The sequence below is a fragment of the Glycine soja genome, chromosome 20, assembly GCF_004193775.1.
Source record: "Glycine soja cultivar W05 chromosome 20, ASM419377v2, whole genome shotgun sequence".
Taxonomy (NCBI): domain Eukaryota; kingdom Viridiplantae; phylum Streptophyta; class Magnoliopsida; order Fabales; family Fabaceae; genus Glycine; species Glycine soja.
In genome coordinates this window covers 44,281,872-44,294,686 of record NC_041021.1, presented here as the reverse complement: position 1 = coordinate 44,294,686, position 12,815 = coordinate 44,281,872, and the positions used below count along the sequence as shown (strand labels likewise).

Sequence of the window (12,815 nt, the reverse complement as noted above, 5' to 3'; positions counted from 1 at the left end):
TAAGTCATTCAATCACACAATTTATCATATATAATATATTTGTTAACTTTTAAATTATTTTAAAATAATTTAAACGATAAATAATAATTTAAGATTAAATAATAATATAAAATTCATATTTATATGTGATTTTTTTTTACTTTTTTACCAATAAATGTTACTCACATTTGATTTAAAAAAAGCACATTTATTAATAAAGATATATTTCTATTTTAATAATTTTATCATTTATTTTTACTTTAACTTTAACCTATTTTTTCTAAAACCAAAACAACAAAACACATTCTTTTATTTTTCCTATAAAAAAATAATCATTTTATTTTTATTCTATTTTTCTTCTTTAAAATTATTTCTATTTTATTTCATTCCCTCAACCTAACACAATCTAATTACAGTTGATGTCTCACCGCCTCAAACCTCACCGCCTGAAAAGAAACCCACAAACGAAGAAAAAAGAAAAGAAAATACCGAATGAAGATTTTGACACATTGAATGGATGGATTTTTTTCCGTCTCCAACAACACTGATTTCAAAGCAATGCACAAACAAAAAGAAGAAGTATGATAAAAGCTCTACCAACACATTATTTATGGCAAACACTTAACTTAGTGACGTCAAAGAGATTTTTTTTTTCTTTCTAAAATAGGATTCAACACTTTAGCCTAGATAAATGTTAACTATTACCTAAAAATATTGACTAAGGAATTTAAAATAAAAAATTTTCATTAATAAATCTCAATAATGTATTTTTTACTTAGTTTGATTAAAATATATTGTTGTTCCTTCAAATTTAGGTAAGTGTTATTATTGGTCTCCTAATTTTAAATTTACTTTTTTAGTCCTCGTTATTATTCTTAGTCTCTTAAATTTATACAAAGAATAAAATTAAAATATTTTTTAGACTTATACTTTATAAGCCTAACTTGATCCATCAAATCCATTAAGTTGGGTCATATAGGTCCATTATTTTTAAAAAAATATTAGGAACATAGTATCATCTTAACTTTGTATTATTCAAGTTAAACTCAATTTTTCACATTTAATGGTTAATACACATATTTTTACACCGATTAAAAATTAATTTAGTCATTTTGATATTAGTTTTAAATCAATAATTTTTAAAAATAATTATCACAAAAATAATAAAACTATCATACATTATCAAGATAAAGAGTTTCTACTTTGTTATGCAATCTCTAATCATCATATAATTGAAAATTGACATTTTTATGAAAAATACTTAAAAAATCATATTTAAGATGAATTTTAATTGATTATTAATATAAAAAAAACTTTACATACATAATTTAAGAAAAAATAAATTCATTTAAGTCGATCACTAATGGTTATAGATTTTTCAATTAAATATATTGAACAATTTATGTATTTTTTTAATAGAAAAGATCCTTTAAAAAAAAAGATAGAAAAATGCTACGGATTCAATCTTTATTACGAGTGTTTGTCTACTGATTCAATCTAATGCAAACTGTAATAACCAAATTGAAAACTAAACAAATTGAAAAAAAAAATAATTGGACTGAATCAAAATTTGGTTTTTATTTTGAAGATCAATCCCATTTAAATTAAATTGAACTATATTATGTATTTAAGATTATTCAATAATTAATAATTAAATATTTTTTTTAAGATTTTATAACCTGGAATTTTTTATTTGTTATCCATTTGTTTTTTGAGAGATTGTAAGATTATTTTCCGCTAATTACAATTTAAATTTATATTTTGAATTATGTTCTTATTTATATATGGGATATAATGTTTGATATCAGATTAATGTGTGAATTACTATTTATTCCTTTGACATATATGTTAAGTTTATTTACTTTATAATAACTATTTTAAAAATTATGTAGCTAAAGATAAAATCTTTTGAAAAAAAATTAGTTCAAATAAATAAATAAAATTAAATTTTAAGATCAAAACAATTAAATGTGCAGTCAACATACTAATAAGTTTTATAGATGAAAAAACATGATTGGAAGGAAATCATTTTATTAAAGGTGGTCAATTAATTTATGATAAAAATTAATCATAGGTAAAGTTATTGAATATTTTGTACTAATGTGATTAAAAAATGAGCAATTAACATCACTAAAAATAATTAATTGGTTCAGATAATTTCTTTTCCCCTCAAAACCAATTCAATTTAATCTGCAAAAAGTCCTATAACTTACTCCTTAAAAACCCTAATATTATGATCGAAATCTAGTCTGATTAATAATTAAACATGAAAGTAAGTAATTTTTAAATGGCTTTTTAATACATTTTCCCGTTACGCTAGCTATAGTTCTTAGGTCCTGCTGAACTCAAATATATATGCATAAAGAATATAAGCATACACGTAGATTATTTAAACGCTTCAAAGGTTTGGTTTCATGGTCGCCCCTGAAGTCATATTCATGCAAATAGAAGGTGGGTTATGGTTGGTAGGACATCCATTACTCGAACGTTGAACTCACCAACATGCCGAAATAAACACCAATGGATCTATCTAATTGATTAATTCTCATATTTGTGGGCTTTGACTGTTATGTGCTATATACCTCTGGTTATGATATAACTGAGTTCTTCATTCATTTAATCATGGGCCGTGAGAATATACATGATTGAAAATTCAAATTGCTGAAGAAGATATTGTCACGCATGATATTATTCTTACATTTTTTTATATTTTTATTTTACCTATTTTTAAAAAGTGAATGAAATGGTTTTTAAAATAAAATCAGGGTATAAAAATTAAGTGCGAAACAATAAAAAGAAGAAGCAAAAGTAATACTTTTTATAATATTAGATTAGAGAAAAATATAACAGTATTATAAATAAGTCTATGACGATTATTACTAATTATGTTATGCCCATTAATTTTATAAAAAAATACTTTATTTTTTACTCATAATGTATTATTATTATTATTATTAATTATAGATTTTCTTTAAATAAAATTTTGGACTAAAATCTTGAGTAAAAAATTCTCATTAAATTAATTTTTGTGTGTGTTTTAAATCTCTATTAGATTTTTCTTATTAGTTTCATGGAATTGGAAATTTCTTTAGGTCAACTAGACTTTTATTTTGAATGATTCATTTGGTTCATTTATATAATGTCTTTTAAGAGGTCGATTCTTTAAGGAAAAAAAGCATATCTTTTAAGAGATTATTAATCTCATTAGATATGACTATGAAAACTATTTCCTATAATTTTTTTTATAAAGAATGTGTAAGCTCTAACAATCATAGCGAGGATAATTGTTTATAAGCAGTAAATAACTCTCCTATATTTTCTAATTAACTGAATAAAAATGGATCCTACACCGTCATTAGGGTATACAATTTGGTTTTAATTCTCTCTTTAATTCATGATATGTGAGTATATAATTAAAAAAAGAGTAAGCTCTATTGATATCCTTGAAGTTTTATAAAATTGCACATTTTTTAATGTTTACAAAAACTTTGATTATATGGAAACACACTATAATATCAGTGTTTCTTTTTTAGAAAAAGAAAAATGTTAATTAAGGACATTAATTAAGAAATTAAAAGAATTTTTTTATTAAAATGTATAAAATTGAGTTATTCATGATTTTTTTTTATACTCTTCTATAATAAATAATTTTTTTTAATTCTTTAAATAATGTTCTTAGGACATTGATTAACCAAACACTTAAAAAGATGTTTTATTAGTTGGAAATGTGTTGTGTTATACAGTCCTGTTATTCGAAACCAATTTTCAGTACCATCATCTGACCAGTCATGTGATTTTGATGAAAAAATGCATTCGTAATTTTTCACAGTTATATCTATTTAAATGTTCTAAATTTGCTTTGAGGAATTGCTGCTCGTCAAACATAGTGTACCACTGTACCCCCAAACCAGAAAAAGAATCAATTACGCAGAAGATTGTATAACGAAAGTATGCTACGTACATCCTAAAATGAATGTATGTTTGACTTTTGTACGAACCACTGTGAAGAAGAGAAGACCATACATGTGTTGCTACAAGTTCAAAGTGGGTATCCTACTAATTGCTCGTGGCACATGTTGGAGCCACCCTATTTCCGTGTATATATATATATATATATATAAAGGGATATGATATAGAATACGATATGTTTATTATAAAGAGCAGAAAATCGAGATCCAAAAAATATCCCGCAATACTGATGAATTCATCTCGTGCTGGCAATGGCCAACAGTTACAGCAACAGCAGATGCCTGTCTACCATACCTGTATAATACATTTTTTCAACTTTGGAACAGTAGTACTAAACTACTAGTATTTAAGATTCTCAAATGCAACTCACGCTTCTTCACCTTTATTCATGCACTTTAATTCTCTGCATCGATCCTAGTTCACTTCCTACCATCCAACATAAACAGTTTTCCAATCAAATGAGAATAATTTGGTTCACAATTTACGCAGAGTTTATAAGAAAAATATTTAAGTTGGATTCTTACATAATATTACATTCTTTTGGAAGAAACAATAAATTTTAAGCCTAATTAAACTTTATACTATAGATTAATCTAATAGTTTCATATATAGTCTGTCCACATAATCGAAACTTGTGTATGAATATACTAATTATGCTAGTTAAAAAAAACTTAAACAATTCGCTAAATATAATGAATTACGTAGGCTTCTTGATGATTTAAAAATACCACTATAAAACCATGCATATGGTCAATTACCATTTACAAATTGAGCACAACTGTTGAAGCTACGTACTTAATGTATTTTCTTAATTTCTTTCCAATAAAGAAGGGGAAAATCCAACTTATGATCGGTGCTACTTTTTTTATTTGAGAAAAAAAAAACTGGGGGAGAAAAAGAAAGAGATAATAATAAAAGAAAGAAAAAGGTATGAAGAAGAGAAAGTGGACCATAGCACCATGCCAACTGCATGTATATGATTGCCACGTAGCAATTCCAAATTGGTAGTTCTACTTTAACGTGGCAGTGCCATGGGTTCTGATCCCTCCATAAATACCCCATTGTATTCCTATCCCTTGTTCCTCTCACTTCATTCATTCACTCCTAACACACTTACCTTCTACTTCTACCTCTCACCCCATACCCCTCTTTTCCAAACTCCCTCCTCTCTTTTTGTCCTACCCGTGTGGAAAATAACACCAAACTAAAGCAAAAACAATAATGTCAACACCAACATCAACGGCAGCGTTTGCTGGTGTAGAAACTCCTAATGGAGACTCTTCTAACACCAATCCTCATCCCAAACACACCCCTCAAGAATCGCGTGACCTCTCTCCTTTTTTGTCTTGTTCTTACCCCATCACTCTTAAGGTATTTATTGTTACATTATTACACACAATAACTAATTAATAAACGTACTGGTACTAGTATTATTAATCTTGATCATTTCACCGAGCCATCACGAGTTTGACTCGGTCTACGGTTCCTTTCCCTCACCCACTACTTTTTCCTTTTTTCGTGGAAAAAATGAATCCAATTCAAGGGACTAATTAATTTTAATGTGTTAATATGTTTTCATGCAACGCAGTTCATGGACGTGGCATACCGATTGAAGATAGAGGACAAACAAAAAAGCGGAGGGAGCATCAAGAGATTTTTTACGCCGCACGAATCATCACCGTCAGATCAAGGATCAAGGGCGGGAGCACCGAAGGAGCGAACTATATTAAAAGGAGTAACGGGGATAGCACAGCCAGGGGAGATCTTAGCGGTGCTGGGCCCATCAGGGAGCGGAAAATCGACGCTCCTTCACGCGCTCGCAGGGAGGCTCCATGGACCCGGCCTCACCGGAACAATCCTCGCAAACTCCAGCAAACTCACCAAACCGGTTCTCCGGCGAACCGGTTTCGTCACACAGGACGATATTCTCTACCCTCACTTGACGGTTCGCGAGACGCTCGTGTTCTGCGCGATGCTGAGGCTCCCGCGCGCGCTCCTGCGCTCGGAGAAGGTAGCGGCGGCGGAGGCGGCGATCGCGGAGCTAGGGCTGGGGAAGTGCGAGAACACCATAATCGGAAACAGCTTCATCCGCGGCGTCTCCGGCGGGGAGAGGAAGCGCGTGAGCATCGCGCACGAGATGCTGGTGAACCCTTCCCTCCTCATACTGGACGAGCCTACCTCCGGCTTGGACTCCACGGCGGCGCACCGCCTCGTGCTGACGCTCGGTTCGCTGGCGAAGAAGGGAAAAACGGTAATTACATCGGTGCACCAGCCCTCGAGCCGCGTCTACCAGATGTTCGACAAAGTTGTGGTTCTAACGGAGGGACAGTGTTTGTACTTTGGCAAAGGAAGCGACGCCATGCGCTACTTTCAGTCGGTCGGGTTCGCGCCGTCTTTTCCGATGAATCCGGCTGATTTTCTGCTCGATCTCGCTAACGGTACGTCATCGTTTTAACCGTTTCTGTAATGAATTACGGTTTTAACTTGTTTTTCTTACAACTACTTGTGTCGGTTTATGTTTGTGTGAATTATTAGTGTTAATTTGGCAGCGAGGTTGATAAGTTGATATGATATAGTAGTAGTGTGTTGTAGTGTCATTGTGTGGGGTATAGAATGTTTAGAATATGGGCATGATGGGTGAGTGTGTGTTCATAAAACTAATTAATGAACGTCATTCTGGACATTAAGTTGGACAACATACTGTGGCAGACATCATATAATGTAACACTCTGTTGCTTCTTGCTATGATTGCCTGATATTTTAGTCCATACTCAAAACTAGGTTTTTCCACTCATTTTGGGGTTTCTTCCTAGTTATTAAGGCCCTTTTTCTTGGTATATCCGGGTCTTGTTTTTCTTTTAAATTTTATCCATAGAAATAAAATATTAGTAACAACAACTTTATATAATATTCAAACATCCTACTTAAGTTAAACTTTTTATATCTAAATCTTATGCTGATCCAAACTTAATTTTACTTACAAAATTTTAATTGCTTAACACTAAAGAAGAAAGATGAAAAATATTGTAGATATAATAAATAATATGATATTACAAAAATAGATTTAGAGATAAATAATAAATGTTTAATAGTATATAATATATAAAAGTATCTACATATCATCACTTTTCTAATAAAACATCACAAATGCTGACAAGTGTTTTTATGATACCATTATAAAATACAAAAAAATAATTATTATATTAAAATATTAAAATTATTTAATGTTTATTATTTTAAATATTAAGTAAAATATATTATATTTTCTATAACTAAAATTCTGCGGATTCTCGCGAATAATAAGACTTATCAAATGTTACTTTCTCATTTCTTCCCAACTCCTTTTCCTTTCTTGATGAGTCTCTTTAGTGGAAATTTAGTAGCCATCACTCTAATATTCGGATCACTCCTACAACATAATAGGATGTAGTTAAAAAAATTTTGTGGTCCACTTGTTTTTTTTAATGAGTTGGCCATTCGTACTGTGGTAGTGGTGAAATCGAGTGTGTGTGTAAAGAATATTTTTTTTAACATGACATTGCTTATTATATTTTTTACTTTTCTTTATATTTTTTGCTTGGTGTAATAATTTTTTTTATTTATTAAAGGTATATTTTAGGTATAAGGGAGGAGAGAAAGATAAAGATTTCTGAGGTAGCTTGAGTGGAGCAAATCGATTAGATACGTAATGGGTTTTGTTTTCGCATCAATATTGGGATGCTTTATTTAAACAAATCGTTGATGCTTACCACGTGTCCTCTTTTTTTGGAACTGTCTGTCGTTGGCTCTACTTTTCCCTGCCTTTCTTGTATAGCCAGTTAGTTTTACTTTTTTTGGGACCAACCTGATTTGACTCCTTATATATGCTTCTGGTTTTTCCTCTCTTTTTTTCATCACTCAATACCGTTACTTCCTGGCCAAACTAAAATCATAATCATTGCTTCCTCCAGTGAGGCATGCAAAATTTCCCTTTAAAGCTACTAGCAATTTGATAAGAAAATTTAAGTCCATATTTACCACGTAAGTATTTGGAATTTATAAGCTGGACACATTAATTTTGTATATGGAGGGAACTAATTAGGGATATCAAGTGATTAGATAGATCTCCTTAGAAGAGTGAAAACTAAGCTTATAAGCCCATCTTAGGAAACAGAAAAGGATGATTTAAGAAACTAAAAGCAAGTGATATGAGTTTCCAATTCCCAATCAAATTCAGTTTGGTGCCAATTTTTATGTGGGTCCGGATATATTCCAAAATTGGAAGAAAAATAGCATGGACGCGTATCATGCGTTCATGGACTTATGCAGGCATGGCCCCTTGTTACTAGAACCATCAACCATATCCTTTTCAACAGGAACAAGTTGATCTAATATCTTTGGAAAGAATAACATCAGAATAAAAAATACTTTTGTTGTGATGTCGAAAATAGGCATTTGGGTTGAGCTTGTATGAGGACAATAGATTACTATTAGGATACAAAGTAACCTCTTGGAGTGCAGATGCATTCATATTGACGTGTTTTGCTATCACAAACCATAGACCATAAACCGCTTTCTGTTTTCAAACTTCATTGGATTATTTTACATGTTTCTCTTTTCTTTAATTTCTTTTCGTTTTTGTTCTTCTTTGCCCAAGAAACCTTTTCAACTAAACGTCTTTATTTCCCATTTCTTTGTTTATTTGTCAAGTTCAAACGTATAATAGCAAAGATATAACTTGCTTTATAAGATATGAGCATAATTAGTATAAGCTCTCTGAATTATTTACAACCTTAAGCATCTGTTGAAAGACTAACGTAACTAGAGTAGACTAGAGTAATTGTCGTTGAAAACGCCTGCCATGTGGACCAAAGCTATTTGTGGCTGGTCAAAAGAGAACGTGCATATGGTATAAAGTTGGAAATGCTTAGGTAGTGGACTGGAGTCTTTGAGTTGTAGATAACTGGCCTTTTTATACGTGCTTCCGTTTGCTTCTTTTAGTATTGTTACTAGATAGGTTGGTGATATCACTAAGCACAATCTCTAATTAATTAACTTACAAATAACTGTATGGTAAGTGCTCTTTGACTAGGTATTTTTATCTTATATGGGGTTCAACACCTTTGGCACTAAAAGATTATCAGGGGTATGTGCCTCTCTTAACCTTTTTCGTTGATTCTTGGGACCATGATGATAATGTGGATATTAAGGTGGAGGAGGTGATGACGACATTGATAGCGAGAGAAACCATCAAACTGAGGTAAAAAAAATAAAAGAAAGCAAAGAGCACCTGGGAAAGGTGGCACACTAAATCCCTGTCTGTCTGCCCTTAAAAAATTTAGTGAATAGTTCACAATTTACCAAAGATTGGTATCTTGTATTCTACGGAGGATGTTAACCCTTCGAAAGTATAAGAGATATGATTATTAGAGTTAATTCGTTAATTTTTATGAGTTTATGAATTCACTTATTTTCTGCGAGTTGATTTATACGTAAATTCTCTTTTTTAATAAACTCTATAAACTTTAAAGTAAATTTGATAGATTCTTGAGTTTACCATCGAGTTAATAAGTCAGTAAGTTAAAAAAAAATTAGACCAAAATATAAATCATTTTAAATTATTTTCTATCTATTTAATATTCAACATACCTTTATTTAGTATGTTGTTCCCGAATAAAAAAATTATCACCTTTAATAACATTAGACTCTTGTTCTTTAATAACATCAAACTCTCGATGAGAATGATCTACTATTACTATAACATCTGCAAATTATTATCTAGTAGTGATGCATTAGTAGACTTGGTTATTTAAATATTATGAAATTTATAATTTAATATTTTGCTTTATTATATTGTTGAAATGTTTAACTGATATATTATTTGTAGATATTTTGTTATTGTTTTTATATGAAATGGACTTTTAGAAGTCTATGAATTAAGCCTACGAGTTAAATTTATGAAATTTTCAAGAGTTTACCTATTTTAATTTGATAACATTAATAAGAGTTATTAAATTGGTGTTTAATTAGGATCTATATAGTCAATGTTCTATGTTTGGTACTGTGGATTGCTCTCCATATATAACTGGTACGTTGATAATATTTCCTATAAAGTTATATATTCTTACTCCTAATGTATCCATGCTCTATATCTTTTTTTATATTAAAAAAACGGGAAGAGAGAAAATATTTTTCTTTCTTATTAAAAAAAATTGTAGAAAAAACTGTAAAATATTGAAGTCTAAAAACAAAAATTGAATTTTCGTATAAATTATTCTTGACCTACTCTAGAACATGGTCTTGGGGACTGGGCTGTTCCGTATTCATCATTACATATGAAAAAAAAAAAAAACTTGAGCTTCACTTCTTTGACAATGATCTGGCCAATTTTGCTGTGATTCTCTTTTCCAGTTCACTTTGTTTCTTTTTCTCTTTTCCTCCCACTTTTTTAGAATCTCTTATCTTAGGATCTGTTAGGGAGCTACACGTGTTGGGTTGCTTTACATCCATATAAACATTTTCTCTCGAAAAGTGAAGTCTGATGGCAGAAGGGTGTTTTGAAATAAAAGTAAATAGCTACATTAATATTATGCAAATGAAAGTGGGAGCTGGTGGCCCAGTCAGCAGTGCAAGCACCAATCGTAGTGGAGACTCACCATAACACTAACATAAGTCAGCTTTTACAAGTCCCACTTTCATTCATTTAAGCACGTTCATGCCCCTAATGACCCCTTTTTGAATAATCTAGTACTTGTTTAATGAATTTAACATATTTTGATTTAGTTTATCCCTGGTTCGACCGATCCTATACTTTCTAGGTTCTTCAGCTTCAATATATATATATATAAATATATTACCAAATAGATCCGGCTATCTAAATGCTATATTTTACAATATTTTTTATGGGCATCGCCGTGGTGCTGCATCTGTCACTTTCTATAGTTTACTCCTCTGTATATTATTGGTTGAGAAATTGTATACATACATAAATTTTATATATAATAAAGTATATAACTAAGAGAGATAGGAAGAGAAGAGAGAGAAAAATGTGATTGGATGATTAATGAAATAGAAAGAGATAAAAAAAAAAAGTAAATACTATTATAAAAGATATTATATAAATTCATTTAGTACCTTCTTACCTTTGTCGCGTATCCTACTATTGTTTTTCTAAATTTAAAAGTTGAATAATATATACTTCTTGCCAATTAAAAGCTAAATATTGGTTAACTAGAAAGTGATATGCAAGGGAGGAGAGAAATATAGATATAATGAGTAATATAATATAATAAAAATAGATTAATTGTTGACAAAGTGTTTGTATATCTTTATTTGACATTAGTCCAGTTAGTTTATTCAGATTAGAGATACAACTAGATAATAGAATGAACTTTATGTTGTTTTACGAGGGGGGAAATCCTAAGAGCAAGATATTAATCAAGTTTGGCCTTGAATCCTGCAGGTGTTTGCCATGTCGATGGTCAAAGTGAAAAAGATAAACCAAACATAAAGCAAAGCCTAATCCATTCATACAACACAGTACTGGGTCCCAAGGTAAAAGCTGCCTGCATGGACACTGCTAATGTTCCTACAAAAAACACACACCCTTGGAGAAGCAACTCCTCAAAGGAATTTAGACGTAGCAACAGGGTTGGCTTCTTAGATTGGTTTTACCAATTCAGCATTCTGCTCCAGAGAAGCCTCAAAGAAAGAAAACACGAATCCTTCAACACTCTGAGAGTCTGTCAAGTTATTGCTGCAGCACTATTAGCTGGCTTAATGTGGTGGCACTCAGACTACAGGAACATCCAAGATAGGCTCGGCCTACTCTTCTTCATTTCCATCTTCTGGGGAGTCTTCCCGTCTTTCAACTCGGTTTTCGCATTCCCTCAAGAACGCACCATCTTCATGAAAGAGCGAGCTTCGGGTATGTACACACTGTCCTCCTATTTCATGGCTCGAATTGTTGGAGACCTGCCCATGGAGCTTATTCTTCCCACAATTTTCCTCATTGTGACATATTGGATGGGTGGATTAAAGCCTGATTTGTGGGCTTTTCTCTTGACTTTGTTGGTTGTGCTTGGATATGTGATGGTGTCACAGGGTCTTGGCCTTGCTTTAGGTGCAGCAATAATGGATGCCAAACAGGCTTCCACAGTGGCAGCAGTGACAATGCTAGCATTTGTGTTGACAGGTGGATACTATGTCCATAAGGTGCCATCTTGCATGGCTTGGATCAAATATATATCCACAACCTTCTACTGTTATAGGCTGCTGACTAGAATCCAGTATGAGGATGGCAAGAAGATATCATATCTATTGGGTTGCTATCATGGTGATAAGGGTGGCTGCAGGTTTGTTGAAGAGGATGTGGTGGGGCAAATTGGCACCCTAGGATGCATTGGGGTTTTGCTTTTCATGTTTGTGTTCTACAGATTATTGGCCTACCTTGCCTTGAGACGCATCAAGAGTTGAAACTTGAAAATTGAAATTCTGTGTTGCAGCATGGTTCTTTTGGGAAAGCTTGAATGCAGAGAAGAATGGATCAATTTGTTGGCTCCTAGTGCAGTAGTCACACCACTTTTACACTAGGCTAGACTGGCTAGTTGATTCGTACTAACTGTAATTGAAGAATGAATGAGGATTTTCTGTTGTAATTGTAAAGTTAGAGAATTAATTAACAAGCAAAATTGAAGTGAAGAGAGAAAAGAAGAGTAATTGTAGATTTGGATTTCAAATCGCTCTCCAAGTTCATTCTGTATTCAGAATGTTAAAGAGAAGAAATAAGGAAATTTCTTCCCTATGAAATATATAACCAGGGTTTGTTTCCCGGAGTATTTGTTCATTCCTAGTAATATTATTAATTTAAACATCACATATAAATGTTA

The 12,815-nt window shown here is 31.6% G+C and overlaps 1 protein-coding gene across 1 annotated transcript; it reads left to right on the top strand.

The window, feature by feature from the left end:
- The first annotated feature begins 5,019 nt into the window (after positions 1-5,019).
- Positions 5,020-12,815, top strand: LOC114403622 (ABC transporter G family member 25-like). Its single transcript, XM_028366702.1, has 3 exons — positions 5,020-5,319; positions 5,537-6,386; positions 11,390-12,815. Exons 1-3 carry the CDS (start codon positions 5,170-5,172, stop codon positions 12,400-12,402), a joined length of 2,013 nt encoding a protein of 670 aa, XP_028222503.1. The 5' UTR covers positions 5,020-5,169; the 3' UTR covers positions 12,403-12,815.